This window comes from Carcharhinus amblyrhynchos, chromosome 10 (assembly GCF_965287045.1).
Source record: "Carcharhinus amblyrhynchos chromosome 10, sCarAmb.v2.hapA, whole genome shotgun sequence".
NCBI classification, from domain to species: domain Eukaryota; kingdom Metazoa; phylum Chordata; class Chondrichthyes; order Carcharhiniformes; family Carcharhinidae; genus Carcharhinus; species Carcharhinus amblyrhynchos.
In genome coordinates, this window is record NC_137333.1 from 30653860 (window position 1) to 30670101 (window position 16242).

At 43.3% G+C, this 16242-nt stretch overlaps 1 protein-coding gene across 1 annotated transcript in view; it reads right to left on the bottom strand.

Annotated features, from left to right (window-relative positions):
• The window catches only part of LOC145349561 (nectin-3-like), a 213554-nt gene that overhangs the window by 18059 nt on the left and 179253 nt on the right, over window positions 1-16242 (bottom strand). Inside the window, exon 5 of the mRNA XM_080198158.1 lies at window positions 9926-10077. Coding sequence (XP_080054284.1) covers window positions 9926-10077 — 152 coding nt within the window. The remainder of the gene's footprint in view (window positions 1-9925; window positions 10078-16242) is intronic.

Here is a 16242-nt window from a genome sequence, read left to right on the forward strand (position 1 = left end):
AAACTAATTAGGGGGGGGGGAGGGTGCGAGGGTAGGTGATGTTATGAGGTCTAAAGTTAAGGAGAGGGTACAGGTAAGGGAAGAGGCCGAGGATGTCCCAATAATAGAGGGAGTAGGGGGCGTGAGTATAGTTGGTGGCGTTACGGCAAATAGGGTCCAGGTGAAGGCTGGGATGAAGGCACTTTATCTGAATGCACGAAGCATAAAGTGGATGAGCTGGTGGCGCAGATCGACACAAATGGATACGATCTGGTGGCCATTACAGAGACGTGGCTGAAGGGTGACAGGGACTGGGAGCTGAATATACAGGGCTATCAAGTGTTTAGGAAGGATAGGCAGGAGGGAAAAGGGGGGGGCGTAGCTCTGCTGATTAAGGATAGCATCAAGGTGGTAGCAAGGGATGATATTGGAGCCAAGGAGCAGAACATGGAATCGTTGTGGGTGGAGATTAGGAACAGCAAAGGGAGGAAGACGCTGGTGGGCGTCGTCTATAGGTTCCCGAATAATGATCTGTTAATAATAATGGGGCGGGCTGTTAACGCGCAAATAAGTGCGGCGTGCAGGAATGGGACGGCTGTAGTTATGGGGGATTTCAATCTGCATATTGATTGGTCGACCCATGTTGGACGCGGGGGGCTCGAGGAAGAGTTCTTGGAATGCTGCTGGGATAGTTTCCTCGAACAGTGTGTGTTGGAGCCGACGAGGGAGCGAGCTATCTTGGATCTGGTGCTATGTAATGAGGCGGGTAGAATTAGGGACCTTGTGGTGAAGGATCCTCTTGGGGAGAGTGATCATTGTATGGTGGAGTTTCTGGTGCAGATGGAGGAGGAGAAAGTGGGTTCCTGGACACGCGTCCTTTGTTTGAATAGAGGGGAGTACCTTTAAGGAGATCTTTCTTGGTGCTCAGCAGAAATTTATTCCGATAGTCAAAATGGATAGTAGGAGGAGAGGTAATAAGCCGTGGATAACAAAGAAGGTGAAGGAAAATGTTAAACTAAAAGCGGAGGAATTTAGAGTAGCTAAGAGTAGTGGGCGAGAAGAGGATTGGGAGAGGTTTAAATGTCAACAAAGATTGACGAAGAAGTTGATAAAGAAGGGTAGGAGAAACTATGAAGCTGGGCTAGCGCTTAATATAAAAAAGGCTAGCAAGAGTTTTTATAAATATATAAAAAGGAAGAGGCTGGCTAGGGTGAATGTTGGTCCTTTAGAGGATGAGAAAGGGGACCTAGTGGTAGGGGATGGGGATGTGGCTAAGGTATTGAATAACTTTTTTGTTTCTGTCTTCACGGAGGAGGACGTGAATAATTTGCCGGGTGTTAGCGATGGAAAGGTGGTAGGACTGGAGGGTCTTAATGACATTACTGTTAATAGAGAGGCGGTGCTCGACAGACTGGAGGGGGCTGATTGTGGACAAGTCCCCAGGACCGGATGGAATGCATCCGAGGGTTCTGAAAGTAATGGCGGAGGTGATAGTGGATGCCTTGGTGGTTATTTTCCAGACGTCGCTGGATTCCGGGGAAGTGCTGGATGATTGGAAAACGGCTAATGTTACGCCGTTGTTTAAGAAAGGTGCCAGGCAAAAGGCGGGGAATTATAGGCCGGTTAGTTTAACGTCTGTGGTAGGTAGAATGTTAGAATCTGTCATTAAGGAGGAAATTGCGAGGCATCTTGCAGGGAATTGCTTGATAGAGCAGACGCAGCACGGTTTCATTAAAGGGAAGTCGTGTCTGACAAATTTACTGGAATTCTATGAGGATGTGTCTAGGGCGGTGGATAGAGGAGAGCCGGTGGATGTGGTCTTTCTAGATTTTCAGAAGGCGTTTGACAAAGTACCTCACAAGAGGTTATTGCAGAAGGTCGAGGGACATGGAGTTGGGGGTAGGGTGTTAGCGTGGATAGAGGATTGGTTGTCAAATAGGAGGCAGAGAGTGGGGGTCAACGGGTGCTATTCGGATTGGCGGATGGTGACTAGTGGAGTGCCCCAGGGGTCGGTGCTGGGGCCTCAGCTTTTTACCATTTATATAGATGATCTGGAGGGAACCGAGTGTAGGGTGTCGAAATTTGCTGATGACACCAAGATTGGGGGAACGGCAAATTGTGCGGAGGGTGTGGAGAGTCTGCAGAAGGATCTAGATAGGTTGGGCGAATGGGCCAGGAAATGGCAAATGGAATTTAATGTTGGCAAGTGTGAGGTGGTCCACTTTGGTAGGAAGAATGGTAGGAAGGACTATTACTTACGGGGCGAAAAACTGCAGCAGGCGACGGTGCAGAGGGACCTCGGGGTCCTTGTGCATGAGTCGCAAAAACCCAGCTTGCAGGTGCAGCAGGTGGTCAGGAAGGCGAATGGGATGCTGGCCTTCATAGCGAGGGGGATTGAATATAAAAGTAGGGAGGTCTTGCTGCAGCTGTATAGGGCATTGGTGAGGCCGCAGCTGGAGTACTGTGAGCAGTTTTGGGCGCCGCACCTGCGCAAAGATATTTTGGCCTTGGAGGGAGTGCAGAGGAGGTTTACTAAGCTGATACCGGAGTTGAGGGGGTTGAGCTATGAGGAGAGGCTGAATAAACTAGGCTTGTACTCGTTAGAGTTTAGAAGAATGAGGGGAGATCTCATTGAGACGTATAAGATGATGAATGGGATGGATAGGATAGAGGTGGAGAGACTCTTCCCGCTCAAAAAAGACAATAGGACTAGGGGGCACAGCCTCAAGATAAAAGGGGGGCGGTTTAGAACGGAGTTGAGGAGGAACTTCTTCACTCAAAGGGTGGTGAATCTCTGGAATTCTCTGCCCGTTGAAGTGGTGGAGGCTGCCTCGCTAAATATTTTTAAGATGCAGGTTGATGGGTTTTTGATAAGAGAGGGGATTGAGGGTTATGGGGAGAAAGCGGGAAAGTGGAACTGAGCAGCGACAGATCAGCCATGATCTTATTGAATGGCGGGGCAGGCTCGAAGGGCTAGATGGCCTACTCCTGCTCCTATTTCTTATGTTCTTATGAGACTTCTGGATGAGTACATGGGACTTAGTAGGATTAAGCGTTATAGGTAAGCCTAGTAAGTAGAGATATGTTTGGCGCAACTTGTGGGCTGAAGGGCCTGTTTGTGCTGTAGTTTTTCTATGTTCTATGACCTTCCCTTCATGAACCCATTCTGCGTCTTACCAATGGGGCAATTTATATCCAGATGTTTCGCTATTTCTTCCTTGATGATAGTTCAAGCATTTTTCCTATAACAGAAGTTAAGCTAACCGGCCTATAGTTACCTATCTTTTGTCTACCTTCTTTTTTTAATCAATGACGTCATATTTGCTGTTTTCCAATCTGCGGGATACACCCCAGAATTCAGCAAATTTTGGTAAATTACAATAGTGCATTTGCTTTTTCTCCTGCCATCTCTTTTAGTACCCTGGGAAGCATTCCATCAAGACCAGGAGACTTTAGCCCAATTAACTTGCCCCACACTACCTCTTTCGTGATACTGATAGTTTCTAGGTTCTCACCTGCCATAGCCTTCCTGTCATCAATTTTTGACGTTATTTGTGAGTTCCACTGTGAAGACCAACACAAAATATCTGTTCAACGCCTCAGCCATTCTCTCATTTCCTGTTATTACATCCTCTTTCTCATCCTCTAAAGGACCAATGTTTAATTTAGCCACTCTTTCTCGTTTCATATATTTGTAGAAACTTTTGCTACCTGTTATATTCTGAGCTAGTTTACTCTCATAATCCATCTTACTTTTCTTTATAGCTTTTTTCTTGGCTTTCTGCTGACCTTTAGGTTTCCCAATCCTCTAGGTTCCCACTAATCTTTGCCACTTTGTATGCATTTTCTTTCAGTTTGATACCCTCCTTTGTTTCCTTAGATATCCATGGCTTTTTCTACAGTCCTTATCACATATATACTTTTGCTGAGCACTGTGAAAGATCGCTTTGAAAGGTCTCCACTGTTACTCAAATATCCCACCATGAAGTTTTTGTTCCCAGTCTACCTTAGCCAACTCCTCCCTTATCTCTTTGTAGTTTCCTTTGTTCAAGCACAAGAGACTGGTATTGGATTTTACCTTTTCATGCTCCATCTGTATTTTAAGTTCAACCACACTGATTGGGGATCCTCTTGGAAGAAGCAATGTAAGATCATTTATTATTCCCGTCTCATTACACAAGATGAAATCTAGGATCGCTTTCTCCCTTGTTTGTTCCACTACATACTGTTCAAGGAAGCTATTACGAATACATTCTATGAACCCCTCCTCAAGACTGCCTTGACTGACTTGGTTTGGCCAATTGATGTGCAGATTAAAATCCCCCATGATAATTGCTGTCTCATTTTTACATGCATCAGTTATTTCTTTATTTCTTGCCCCATGATGTCATTATTTGGTAGCCTATAGACACTGATTCTTGAAGAACGCTACTAGCTACAGATCTCCATTCTGAAAAATACCCTTCCACTGCTACTCTCTATCTCCTATAACCAACCAGGTTCTGTATCCATTTAGCCAGCCCACCTTGAATCCCATATGATTTTAGTTTTTGTACCAGTCTACTACATGGGATCTTGTTAAATGCCTTACTAAAGTCCATATAAACTACATCCACAGGTCTTCCCTCATCAATTATCTTTGTCACCTCTTCAAAACTCAATCAAATTGATGAGACATGGCCTTCCCCATACAAAACCATGCTGTCTGTCACTAACTAGTCCATTTTATTTCAAACGTGTCCCTCAGTTTCTTCTTCAAAAACTTCCCCACCACTGACGTCAGACTCACCGGCCGTTAATTTTCTGGATTATATCTTCTTCCTTTCTTAAATAAGGAAAGAATATTGGCTATTCTCCAGTCCTCTGAAACCTCACATGGTTAAAGAGGATATGAAGATATCGGTTAAGGCCCTTGTTATTTCTTCCTTTGCCTCCCACAATAGCCTGGGATAGATCTCATTCAGCACCGGGGACTTGGCTATTTTAATGCAATTTAGGATACTCAGCACTTCCTCCTTCAATATACTGACATTCGCAAAAGCATTCACACAACTATCCCTGACCTCTATGTCCGACATGTCCTTCTCTTTGGTGAATACCGATTCAAAGTACTCATTAAGGATCTCCGCACATAACTTCCCTCTATTGTCCTGAGTGGGCCTATTCTTTCTCTTGCTACCCTCTTGCTCCTAAGATATATATAAAAAGACTTGGGATTCTCTTTGACCCCATTTGCTAAATACATTTGGATTAAGATCAGCATACGTAATCCTCCAAGTCTCAGCTTGCTTCTCACTCATGCCCCCACCTCTTATAACCAAGAAGTTTCAGAGTGTGTTAAATACACCTTTTTTACTTCTGCCTCTCCCCATGTCCCTTTTTAATATCAGAGACTCGTGAACTGGAGCTTGCCCAGTCAGTGAAGGGAGTGGAAGATGACAGTGAAGATGAGAGAAGCTGTCATACAGCTGCTGCCACCAGTTGATAGCAAAACTGCACATATCGATGATACAGAAGGGATTTGCACATAATGAGATACCAGTCAAAAGTATACAAAGGGAAGCTGAAGGTGAGGGAATTATATCACTATTCAAAGGGATTGGGGGCCTCATAGCAATCCATCAAGCTGTTCACCAACAGGTCAATAGGCTGCTGAGGTGTTCTCCTTGGAGTGTAGTTGTGGCTCGAGTACAAACTTACCATCCTCACTCAGGTGAATGCATTTCTGCGCACAGTCCTGCCTCTCCAGTGGCGGCTAGCTAGCCCATACTGCTGCAGCCCAGGCTCAGAAGATACATGTGGAGATGCCGGCGTTGTACTGGGGTAAACAGTAAGAAGTCTGACAACACCAGATTTAAGTCCAACCAATTTGTTTGATAGTAAACTCACTAGCTTTCGAGGTTTACCTCTTTGTCAGATGAAAGAAGAGTTCTGGCCTCAGACAGAGCATATAAAGCACAGACAGTTTAGAGGTTACTGATTAGAATGCGAATCTTTACACCTAACCTGCTATTCAAGTCTTAAAGTGGCTAACAATGTGAGTGGAAGGAGCACTGATCACAGGTTAAAGAGATGTGTATTGTCTCCAAACAGTACAGTAAGTGAGGTTTTGCAAGCCCAGGCAAGTCATGGGGATTACAGATAGTGCGACATGAACCCAAGATCCCTGTTGAGACCGTCCTCATGTGTGCGGAACTTGGCTATCAGTCTCTGCTCAGCGACTCTGGTTAACCAACTAGTGGTTGGTTAAATAACTCTGGTATAAAGGATCGTTAGTGAACAAAGGAACCATGACTACTGCACAGATAAGAAACATTCATTTACTGATGCATTCCTTGTGGAATCCCTTTCATTTTTTAAAGATGCAGGCAAGAGGAATTAACACTGTTCCCTTCCTGTTGGCAAACACTTCAGCGGTCACAGGCATTTGGCCTCTGACCTTCGGGTAAGCATTCTCCAAGGCGGCCTACACGACACAGCAGAGTCGACTGATAGCCAAGTTCCGCACACGAGGACTCAACAGGGATCTTGGGTTCATGTCGCACTATCTGTAATCCCCGTGAATTGCCTGGGTTTGCAAAACCTCACTTACTGTACTGTTTGGAGACAATACACATCTCTTTAACCTGTGATCAGTGCTCCTTCCACTCACATTGTTAGCCACTTTAAGACTTGAATAGCAGGTTAGGTGTAAAGATTCGCATTCTAATCAGTAATCTGAAAACTGTCTGTGCTTAATATGCTCTGTCTGAGGCCAGAACTCTTCATTCATCTGATGAAGAGGTAAACCTCGAAAGCTTGTGAGTTTACTATCAAATAAATCGGTTGGACTTAAACCTGGTGTTGTCAGAGTTCTTACTCAGAAGATACAGCCAGAAGATAGGCTTTCTAGACCCAAAGCTGTTCAGGGCCACCCAGCAAAGCCATCTGCAATCCCTTCAGTAGATGGCCAGCAGTGTTTCAAGGAACTAGGGTGATCATTTTAACTTTATATTTGCTGTGTCATGACTCAATTTATAAGTTTGGATTTTTAGCTTCTGCAGCACAAATTTGGTACTCAGCAGAGCGAATATCAGAGTTTCTCCTGGACTGTCCAGGCTGAAGTGTTTTTTATGGATACCAATGGTGTGCTATAATGCTTATTGTGCAGCATGGTTCTCATCATAAGTGTTGTGCAATTGTGCACAGGTTGATGACCAGAGTCTGGGATCATATCATGGGATGACTGCTGTCGCTCAGTGGCAATTCTTTGACTTACATTGGTATAAAGGATCATTAGTGAACAAAGGAACCATGACTACTGCACAGATAAACATTCATTTACTGATGCATTCCTAGTGGAATCCCTTTCACTTTTTTTAAAGGTGACAAGAGTTGACATGCAATGCACATGGAACTTGCACCATGGGGAGTCTACATTCCATACAAATGCTTATGCTCCCTCTCTCTCTGTCTGCTTGTCTCTGGCAAGAGGGATTGACATGAAACTGTTTGAATGGAAAATCATTTCCCTAACGCAACTGTGTAACGTAGTATAATGCAAACTGGGATATTTACTTTTTTCCAGCAATACACTGGAGCGGGCTAGACTCAAATTCATCTTGAGAATCACAGAAAATTGGTAATATTTGAGCTGCTCAGATGTTGCTGTTGCAATTATGACAACTTACAAGGATAACACTCCAGTGCAGTACGGAGGGAGCTCCGCACTGTCAGAGGTGCAGCTTTTGAAGTGAGATATTTAAATAAATCTCCACTTGCCTTCACTAGTGGATATAAAATATATGAGACAATTTTGTAGAAAACTTGGGAGAGTTCTGACCGGCCCCCAGGCCAATATTCATTTCACAATCAACAAAAACACATCATCTTTTCATTACCACATTCCTCTTCGAGACAGTTTTCAGTGTGCAAATTCCCGACATTAAAATAGTGATAGCACTTCAAAAGTATTTCATTGGCTGTAATGCGTGTAGTCATGAAAGGCGTTATAGACAAAGAACAAAAAAAAATTACAACACCGGAACAGGCCTTTGGCCCTCCAAGCTTGCATCATCCATGTTCCCTAGCTGAATTAAAACCCCCTACCTTTCTAAGGACCATATCCCTCTATTCCCATCCTATTTGTGTATTTATCCAGAGCCCCTTAAAAGTCATTATTGTACCTACTTCCACTACCTTCCCCGGCAGCGAGTTCCAGGCTCCCACCACTCTGTGTAAAAAACATGCCTTAAAACTTGTCCCTCACACCTTAAACCTATGCCTCTGTGTAACTGACTCTTCCACCATGGGAAAAAGCTTCTGACTATCCATTCTGTCCGGGCTCCTCATAATCTTGTAGACTTCTATCAGGTCGCCCTCAACCTCTATCGTTCCAAATGAGAATAAACCAAGTTTTTCCAACCTCTCCTCAGAGCTAATGCCCTCCATACCAGGCAACATCCTGGTAAATCTTTTCTTTACCCTCTCCAGAGCCTCCACGTCCTTCTGACAGAATGGTGACCAGAACTGAACACTAGATCCCAAGTGTGGCCTAACTGAAGTTCTATAAAGTTGCAACATGACTTGCCAATTTTTAAACTCAGTGCCCCGACCAATGAAGGCAAGCATGCCGTATGCCTTCTTCAATACCTTCTCTACCTGCGTTGCCCCTTTCAGTGACCTGTGTACGCCAGGTCCTCTACTTATCAACACTTATAAGGCTTCTGCCATTAACTGTATATTTCCCATCTCTATTAGATCTTCCAAAATACATTACCTCATCCACAATTCCACCAACCTTTGTGTCTTCCGCAAACCTACTGATCAAACCAGTTACATTTTCCTCCAAATCATTTGAATGTATTACAATCAGCAAAGGTCCCAGCATTGATCCTTGAGAAATGCCACTTGTCACAGCCCATCATTCAGAAACGCATCTTTCCACTGTTACCTTTTGCCTTCCATGACCAAGCCAGTTCTGTATCCATCTTGCCAGCTCACCTCTGATCCCATGCAGCCTCACCTTCTGCACCAATTTGCCTCGAGGGACCTTGTCAAAGGCCTTACTGAAGTCCGCATAGATAACATTCATGATCCTACCCTCAATTATCTTCGTCACTTCTTCAAAAAACTTGATCAAGTTAGTGAGACACGACCTCCCCTTCACAAACCACGTTGTTGCTCGCTAATACGTCCACTGATTTCCAAGCGGGAGTAAATCCTGTCTCGAAAAATCCTTTCCAATAATTTCCCTACCACTGATGTAAGGCTCATTGGCCTGTAATTACCAGGATCATCCTTGCTACCCTTCTTAAACAAAGAAATGATATTGGCTATTCTCCAATCCTTTGGGATCTCCCCTGTAGCCAGTGAAGACACAAAAATTTATCTCAAGGCCCCAGCATTTCTCTCAAGGCCCCAGTTGTTGGGGGTTTTGGGAACTGGAGAAGTACAGAGACTTCAGTTGTTAAGTGGGGAGGAAAATGGAGTTGAGGTGTTCCCCAAATCCCTCTCCTCTTCCCATCTCCCTCTCTTCAGTGCCCATCTCCCTCTAGGGGAACTGATAAAAATAGAAACATATAATGCAACATTTCACCAAAAGAAGCAATCTATTCAGGCTCTTTTATTTGTAGCAGCAGCAGTCTGAGAGGGGTCTTAGGGAGTAGTCCATTAGGCTAATCGCACCAACAAAAAAAAGAGTTTAAAAGGGACCATACAGCAATCAGAAAGCAGTGCAAACTTCACCGCAGCCATTGATGCTCCAGAGCTTGTGACCACAAAGTTTTATCTTGCGATCTCCGTTTGAAAAGCCCTGCTAGAAGTGACGAAACAAGAATATTTCTTCCACAATTGTATGAATTAGCTCCAGATATGTTTGTAAAAATTAAGATTTGTGATGCAAAAACATTTCAACGATCAACCAATTTTAAGTCAATCAAACGACATAAGTACCAGAAAAACATACCTCTTATTTGAACAATCTTCTGTTTTTTCCTACGTCCATGAATATTCACTACATCGCAGATGTAAGTGCCTGAATCGTTGTGGTTGAGTGGTCTGTTGAAAGTTAGAGTGTCATTTTCAATCTGCAAATCCTCTGGTAACTGTCCCTCCAACCTAGATAATTAAAAAGAAAGTTGGAAATACATATTTTTAAAACATTAAAATCAGAAATCTTCCAGCAAGCCATCTCAAAGAGCTGGCTAATCTTCAGTTTACGCAAGCTACAAATCAGCAACACATTCCTGTCATTTTCATATAAAACTCTACGGATCAACAATGCTCCACAAAAGATACGGAAATGTGTTTAGCTGCATCTTTCACTTCCTTCCCTTTCTCTAGCCCACTGAACCAAATTTGCCTTCAGGACTCTTGATTGTGATAAAGTCAGTGTAAATGTGCAGAGAATTATTAAAATGCATACAGAAGGACTTTCCTAGCCAATGTGTAGCGAGGCCAACAAAAGAGGAATAGCTTTGGATTGAGTTTTGGAGAATGAAGCTGGGCAGAGGCAAGAGGCATCGGTTGGGGAGTACTTGTAAGCATAATTTTGTTAGAATGAGCATTGGTGTGGAAAAATATTAAGATAGACCAAGTGTAAAAGTTTGAAATTGAGAAAGGCCAATTTACTAAACTGAGATGTAACTTGGCAAAAGTGGATTTTAAAAGGCAATTTCAAGGTAAATTAACATCAGGGCAATGAAAAATGTAACGGACAGGCTGAGAGTGTACCACTGAAATCTGTTCCTTTCCTACTTCCACGCTCAGTAAGCTTTTGAGAGGTCGAGGAGTGTGTTTCTGTGAACAATTTGAATAACGGATAATAAACATGTTCGTAGGTTTAAAGAGGATTGTTTATTTGCACTCATGTTATGACACTCACTTTCACAGTCACAAACAGAAAAGGAAAGAACAGCAGAAGAAAGTAGTGCACTTTTACAAATTATAAATAAAAATAGTTCATATTTCATGCAACGTCCTTTCTAAAAAATATCACAAACCTGATGAAAAAGAGGACTTCGCTCCTGAAACACACTTTAGGTTAGCTTGAGTCACGTGCCAAAGTGGTTTTCAGGATTCTCTACAAAACCTGGTCTTTTTTTTAAAACAGGTCAAGAGGTTAATTCACAGAACAGTACAGCACAGTACAGGCCCTTCAGTCCTCAATGTTGTGCCCAGCTATGTCCAAACCCAAGATCAAGCTATCCCACTCCCTATCATTCTGGTGTGCTCCACGTGTGCCTTTCCAATAACCGCTTGAAAGTTCCTAAAGTGTCTGACTCCACTATCACAGCAGGCAGTCCATTCCACACCCCAACCACTCAATGAAGAATCTACCTCAGACATCCCTCCTATATCTCCCACCATGAACCTTATAGTTAGGTCAGTTCTTATTTGGAGGAGCCAAAAAGGGAACAGGCTTAGCAATCTCACGATGCAACAGCCTATGGTTCTTAAGGCTATGGTTCTTTCAGCTGCTGCTATGTCTTTCAGAGTTACAAAGGAACAAACATGGCTGATGTACAATGAGGCTCACTGCAATTTCAGTTACTTTTCCAAATATGATGGTGACCTTCTGTTGATTTGCCTCAACCTTGTTTATTGTTAGAAGTCATTCATCCTGAAGAGGGTTGAGACAATCACCATCTTTGTTTCAGACAGAAGCATCCAGTTTAGGAATATCTTTTGGATGATGTCATGATATGGATGGTTGACACCTGAGTCTGGAATGTATTCTTTTGTCCATAAGACAGGGTGGCACTTTTTTAATTCACATGTCAGGTCAGATGACCTTCAGTAACTATCTTTTGCAGCACCTATTGTCCTTCTCCTTAAAAAAAATCAGTTGCAAAAGGCTCTGTGCTGAATAAAGTTAATATTTTAAAAGTCATTAATATGACATGCCTTTACTGGACATGACAGAGGTATTGAAGGAGACAAAGTTTAGAACAATATGTTCCTGTCAAGTAAAAAAGATGGGACTCTGAAATCTAGACTCCACTAATTTCAAAGAGCACAACACTGTGCAGTTCTGGTCGCCTCACTACAGGAAGGATGTGGAAGCTATTGAAAGGGTGCAGAGGAGATTTACAAGGATGTTGCCTGGATTGGGAGGCATGCCTTATGAAGATAGGTTGAGGGAGCTGGGACTCTTCTCCCTGGAGAGACGAAGGTTGAGAGGCGACCTGATAGAGGTTTATAAGATGTTGAGAGGAATAGATAGGGTGGACTCTCAGAGGCTATTTCCCAGGGCTGAAATGGTCGCTAGGAGAGGACACAGACCTAAGGTGCAGGGAAGCAAGTACAGAGGAGATGTTAGGGGTAAGTTTTTCACGCAGAGGGTGGTGAGTGAATGGAATCGTCTGCCGTCGGTGGTGGTGGAAGCGAACTCGCTGGGGTCTTTTAAAAGACTTCTGGATGAGTATATGGGATCGGGGGTTATAGATAGGTCTATGGCTTAGTAGGTATAGAAGTGATCGGCGCAACTAGTGGGCCAAAGGGCCTGTTTGTGCTGTAGTGTTCTATGTTCTAACACTGTAGGACAGGAAAAAGAGAAGGCTTGTGTCAGGCATCAAGAGTTCAATGCTACAGAAAACCCAGGGGTATAAAAAGTGCAGACATGGAATTAAAAGGGAAATCAAAGAGAGTAAATAAAAAAAATTCAAGGAAAACTGCAAGACATTTTGTAAATAAAGAGGAAGATGATGCTGAAGGAAAACATAGGCCGATGAGAGATGAAAATGGCAATGTCTGCAGAAGTGCAAGATATGGCAAAGGTTGTGAATTAATAGTTCGCATCCGTTTTCATAAAATACTGGGAATGATTGATCAGTTAACCGTTGAAGCCTCCAAAATACCTTCTCAAAATGCTGATCGACGTATATACCAAGTATTAAATATAAATTGCAGGGTATGGGTAGTTGCCAGTTTGAAATGTGAAAGAAAAATGTAATAATATTACCAAGGCCAGTATTTCATCACCTTCACTCTTTATGTATAATGTGCTCAAAGTGTTGTTCAGCGACTACAGAGTGCAGGCATCAGTGGAGCCCGTTGGTTTGGAACCAGGCCCCTCATCGCTCCTTCCCTATTGGACAAGCCTCCACTCATGTCATAGGGGAGCGCACATTTTTACGAGGCCCATGAGAAAATCTACTGACAATCCTCAGTGGTCATCATCACATACCTCCCTCCCTTAAATCCATTTCTTCCCCAACATCTCCGCTGCGGGAGGGCCTTTTCTGCTGCAATCGGCCTGGAGACAAGAGGCAGCGCTCCAGGAGGTATCCAGGATCATGGGGTGTGAAATGGATTGAAGACCATTGCTTCCAAAAGGAAGTGCCGTAAAGCCACTGACACTTTCTTCCTGAGGTCGTACTTCAGTTGGGGCACTATTGTCTTCGCTTCCATCTCAGAAACTGTGTCCTCATCATCCAGAGGGGCAGGCTTAAGGTCGATTTCTGGTTGTGGCTCAACACTGGAAGTGGTTATTTGCATGACTGTGAATGGAGGCCTGCACTGGAACGGGTGCTCTACTCCTCAGATAGTCCAAGTACTTCCTAACAATTTTGCCCTGCATCTGGAACTTATAAGACAGGGGCTCCGTTTATTCTATTATAATCCCAGAATCCCAACCCCGAGGTTCCTCACGTGGATTAGGTTGATGGTTTTGAATCTTATTCTTTCCTTGCAGAATCATAGTTCTTCTTCTGGTTCTCTTATTGGGACTCCACCCTCTGTGCCACGTTTGAGAACAGTAGGCTTAATCTTGACCAAGGCCTCTGTCCCATTAGCAATTCGTTGGAGCGAGTCTTCTTGTGATGCAAGGCATAGTTCTATAATTAAATAAACATCACATCATCTTCGAAATCCCAGGGTAGCCATGGTGTGATTCCGTAAGTAACTACAACACTATATTCTGCACCCTATCCTTTCCTTCTCCCCTATGTACTTTATGAATGGTAAGTTTTGCCTCTATAGTGCACAGAAAACAATACTTTTCATTGTCATGCAGTCCACGTGACAATAATTAATCAAATCAAGTGTTTACCACCTAACATTTACAACCTTCTGGAATATGCTCCCTCGGAATCTGAAGGCTGCCCTGACCTTTCTTAGCTGCCTAGTGATGTGACTTGGGCTCCATCCCTGCAAGGGATTCGGAGACATTTTACCAACACCATTTGCTTTCAGCTGAGGGATGGATGATGCATGAGGCCCCTTCCCCCCAGTTGGAGGATAGTGCTGTATGATGTTCCCCCATAGTTCCTGAGCTTCTTTCTCTGCATTCTCCAATGGCCTTCTTTAGATTCAAATTAATTCTGCCAATAATTCTTTAGGACTGTCACATTGTTAATTCCACCCTGCAACATGTCTTTCAGCTGTGCCCCACCAATTTTTGTTACCTGGTCAGAAATTTTGACAGATTCCCCAGGGTTAAAGTGGTATCTCTGATGTATTATGGAGAGTGTTGGGTTATTATAGCCTTTAACCAAGTCTACCAATTCATTAAAAATTTTGGAATAAGGGATATCTGGGTAGGTCAGATTTTTTATTCCACTGAATGTCAGAACCCTGCATGCCATCAACAGGATCACTTTCTACTTCTCGTCCCCATCAATATTACTGCTTAAAAAAAAAGAGTAATATGTGCTCTGCATATTGGGCAAGAAAATTGTGCTTACATCATAGGCTTTACGTTTATGAAAAAGAGGCATTCTTTTTACTGGAGGATTACTTGTCTCAACAGTAAAGATGGCCTGGAGGGAAAAAAAACTCACTTTACTCCTCGTCGTCAATCTTAGACAAGCTATTGCTTTCGCCCTTTCTTTATAACATGCTCAAAGTGCCACTCAGTGGCTACATGGTACAGGTCAGCCCCGAAGTCTTTCAACTGCTGGTCTAAGTGGAACCAGTTGGTTTTAAACCCTTGCTGCTTCTTCTCAATTGAGTGAACCTCCATTTACCTAACAGAGAAACTTATATTCTATGAGGCCCATAGGGGCATTTATTGACGAACCCCTGTGCCATCACAACACATGATGTTGCTCACCTGACGAAGCAGCAATGCTCCAAAAGTTTGTGCTACCAAATAAACCTGCTGGACTTTAACTTGGTATTGAGAGACTATTTACTGATCATAACAAAAAAGCATGACACTTGTAATGCATATTACATTAATGTGGTACAATTTATTGGATGAATAGGAACTAACAGCGTGAAGATGTAACCACAATCAAAGAGTCTTAAAATCATAAAATTTGTTGTCGTCAACATCTGACACAATGAGTTTATCAAATTCATCTGGAGTCACTTTGGCTATAGCATCATCTTAAGGATCAAATTCGGGATTAGATTTGGCGCTTTTGCTTTTGGAATCGTCCCCAAAACAAATCAATTTCCTCTCCATCCACTGAATTGAATATTCTGCATTGTTTGAACAATCTGATGACACTTGGTGCACTAAAGGCACCATACGGTTTGATAATGAAACCATCAAATTGATAGCGAGCATATTTCCATTCTCTAACTACACACCTCTTCCATTCACATAAACATGACCCTTGAATGGCTTGAGCTCACATTCAAAGGTTAAACTACTGATGTCCATCTGTTCGGGATCTTCCGATGCTGTGAGCCTGAGTCATTGGACTCTAGGCCACTGAGAGCTGCTAAGTATGACCACACTAGTGACACATTTACATTCAGGGCTTTTAACCAAAGGGCTCAGGCCCTTCTATCCCCACAAAGGCCAACTGGCTATCTGGAAATTTTCCAGAGTGTCTCACCACCATCACAATCCTCTAACTGATGAATTTCAGCTTAGCTCAGACTCTCTCCAGATCTGTGACCTTGCTTGGCTCCTCTCCCATCTCCCCTTTGTTACTCTATGGAGCTCACTGCTCTTCTTATCCCTAATCTCCTGCTTCTCTCAATCCGATTCCACTGGTAAATATACTTCCAAGTACTTCATTGGCTGCAAACACATTGAGACATTTGGTGATAGTGAAAAGTATACAAGTCTTTTTTTCAATTATCCCTTTCCCTCGCGTGGTGCTTCTCCAGTTTCCTGCAATTGTGTGTCTGGGTTTGATGCTCGCCCCCTGTCCCCACCACTTGAGTTCACAGTTGCAAGCAGCCTGTCTATTCTAACGCATAGCATATTACACATAGCTACATGGTTATGGACATGCATACGCAGCCATTTGAGGGAAAATTGGTCCCCTTTCAAAATCCACCATCATCACCCTTGTCCAGGGGAAAAAGACATTCCTCCTTTAA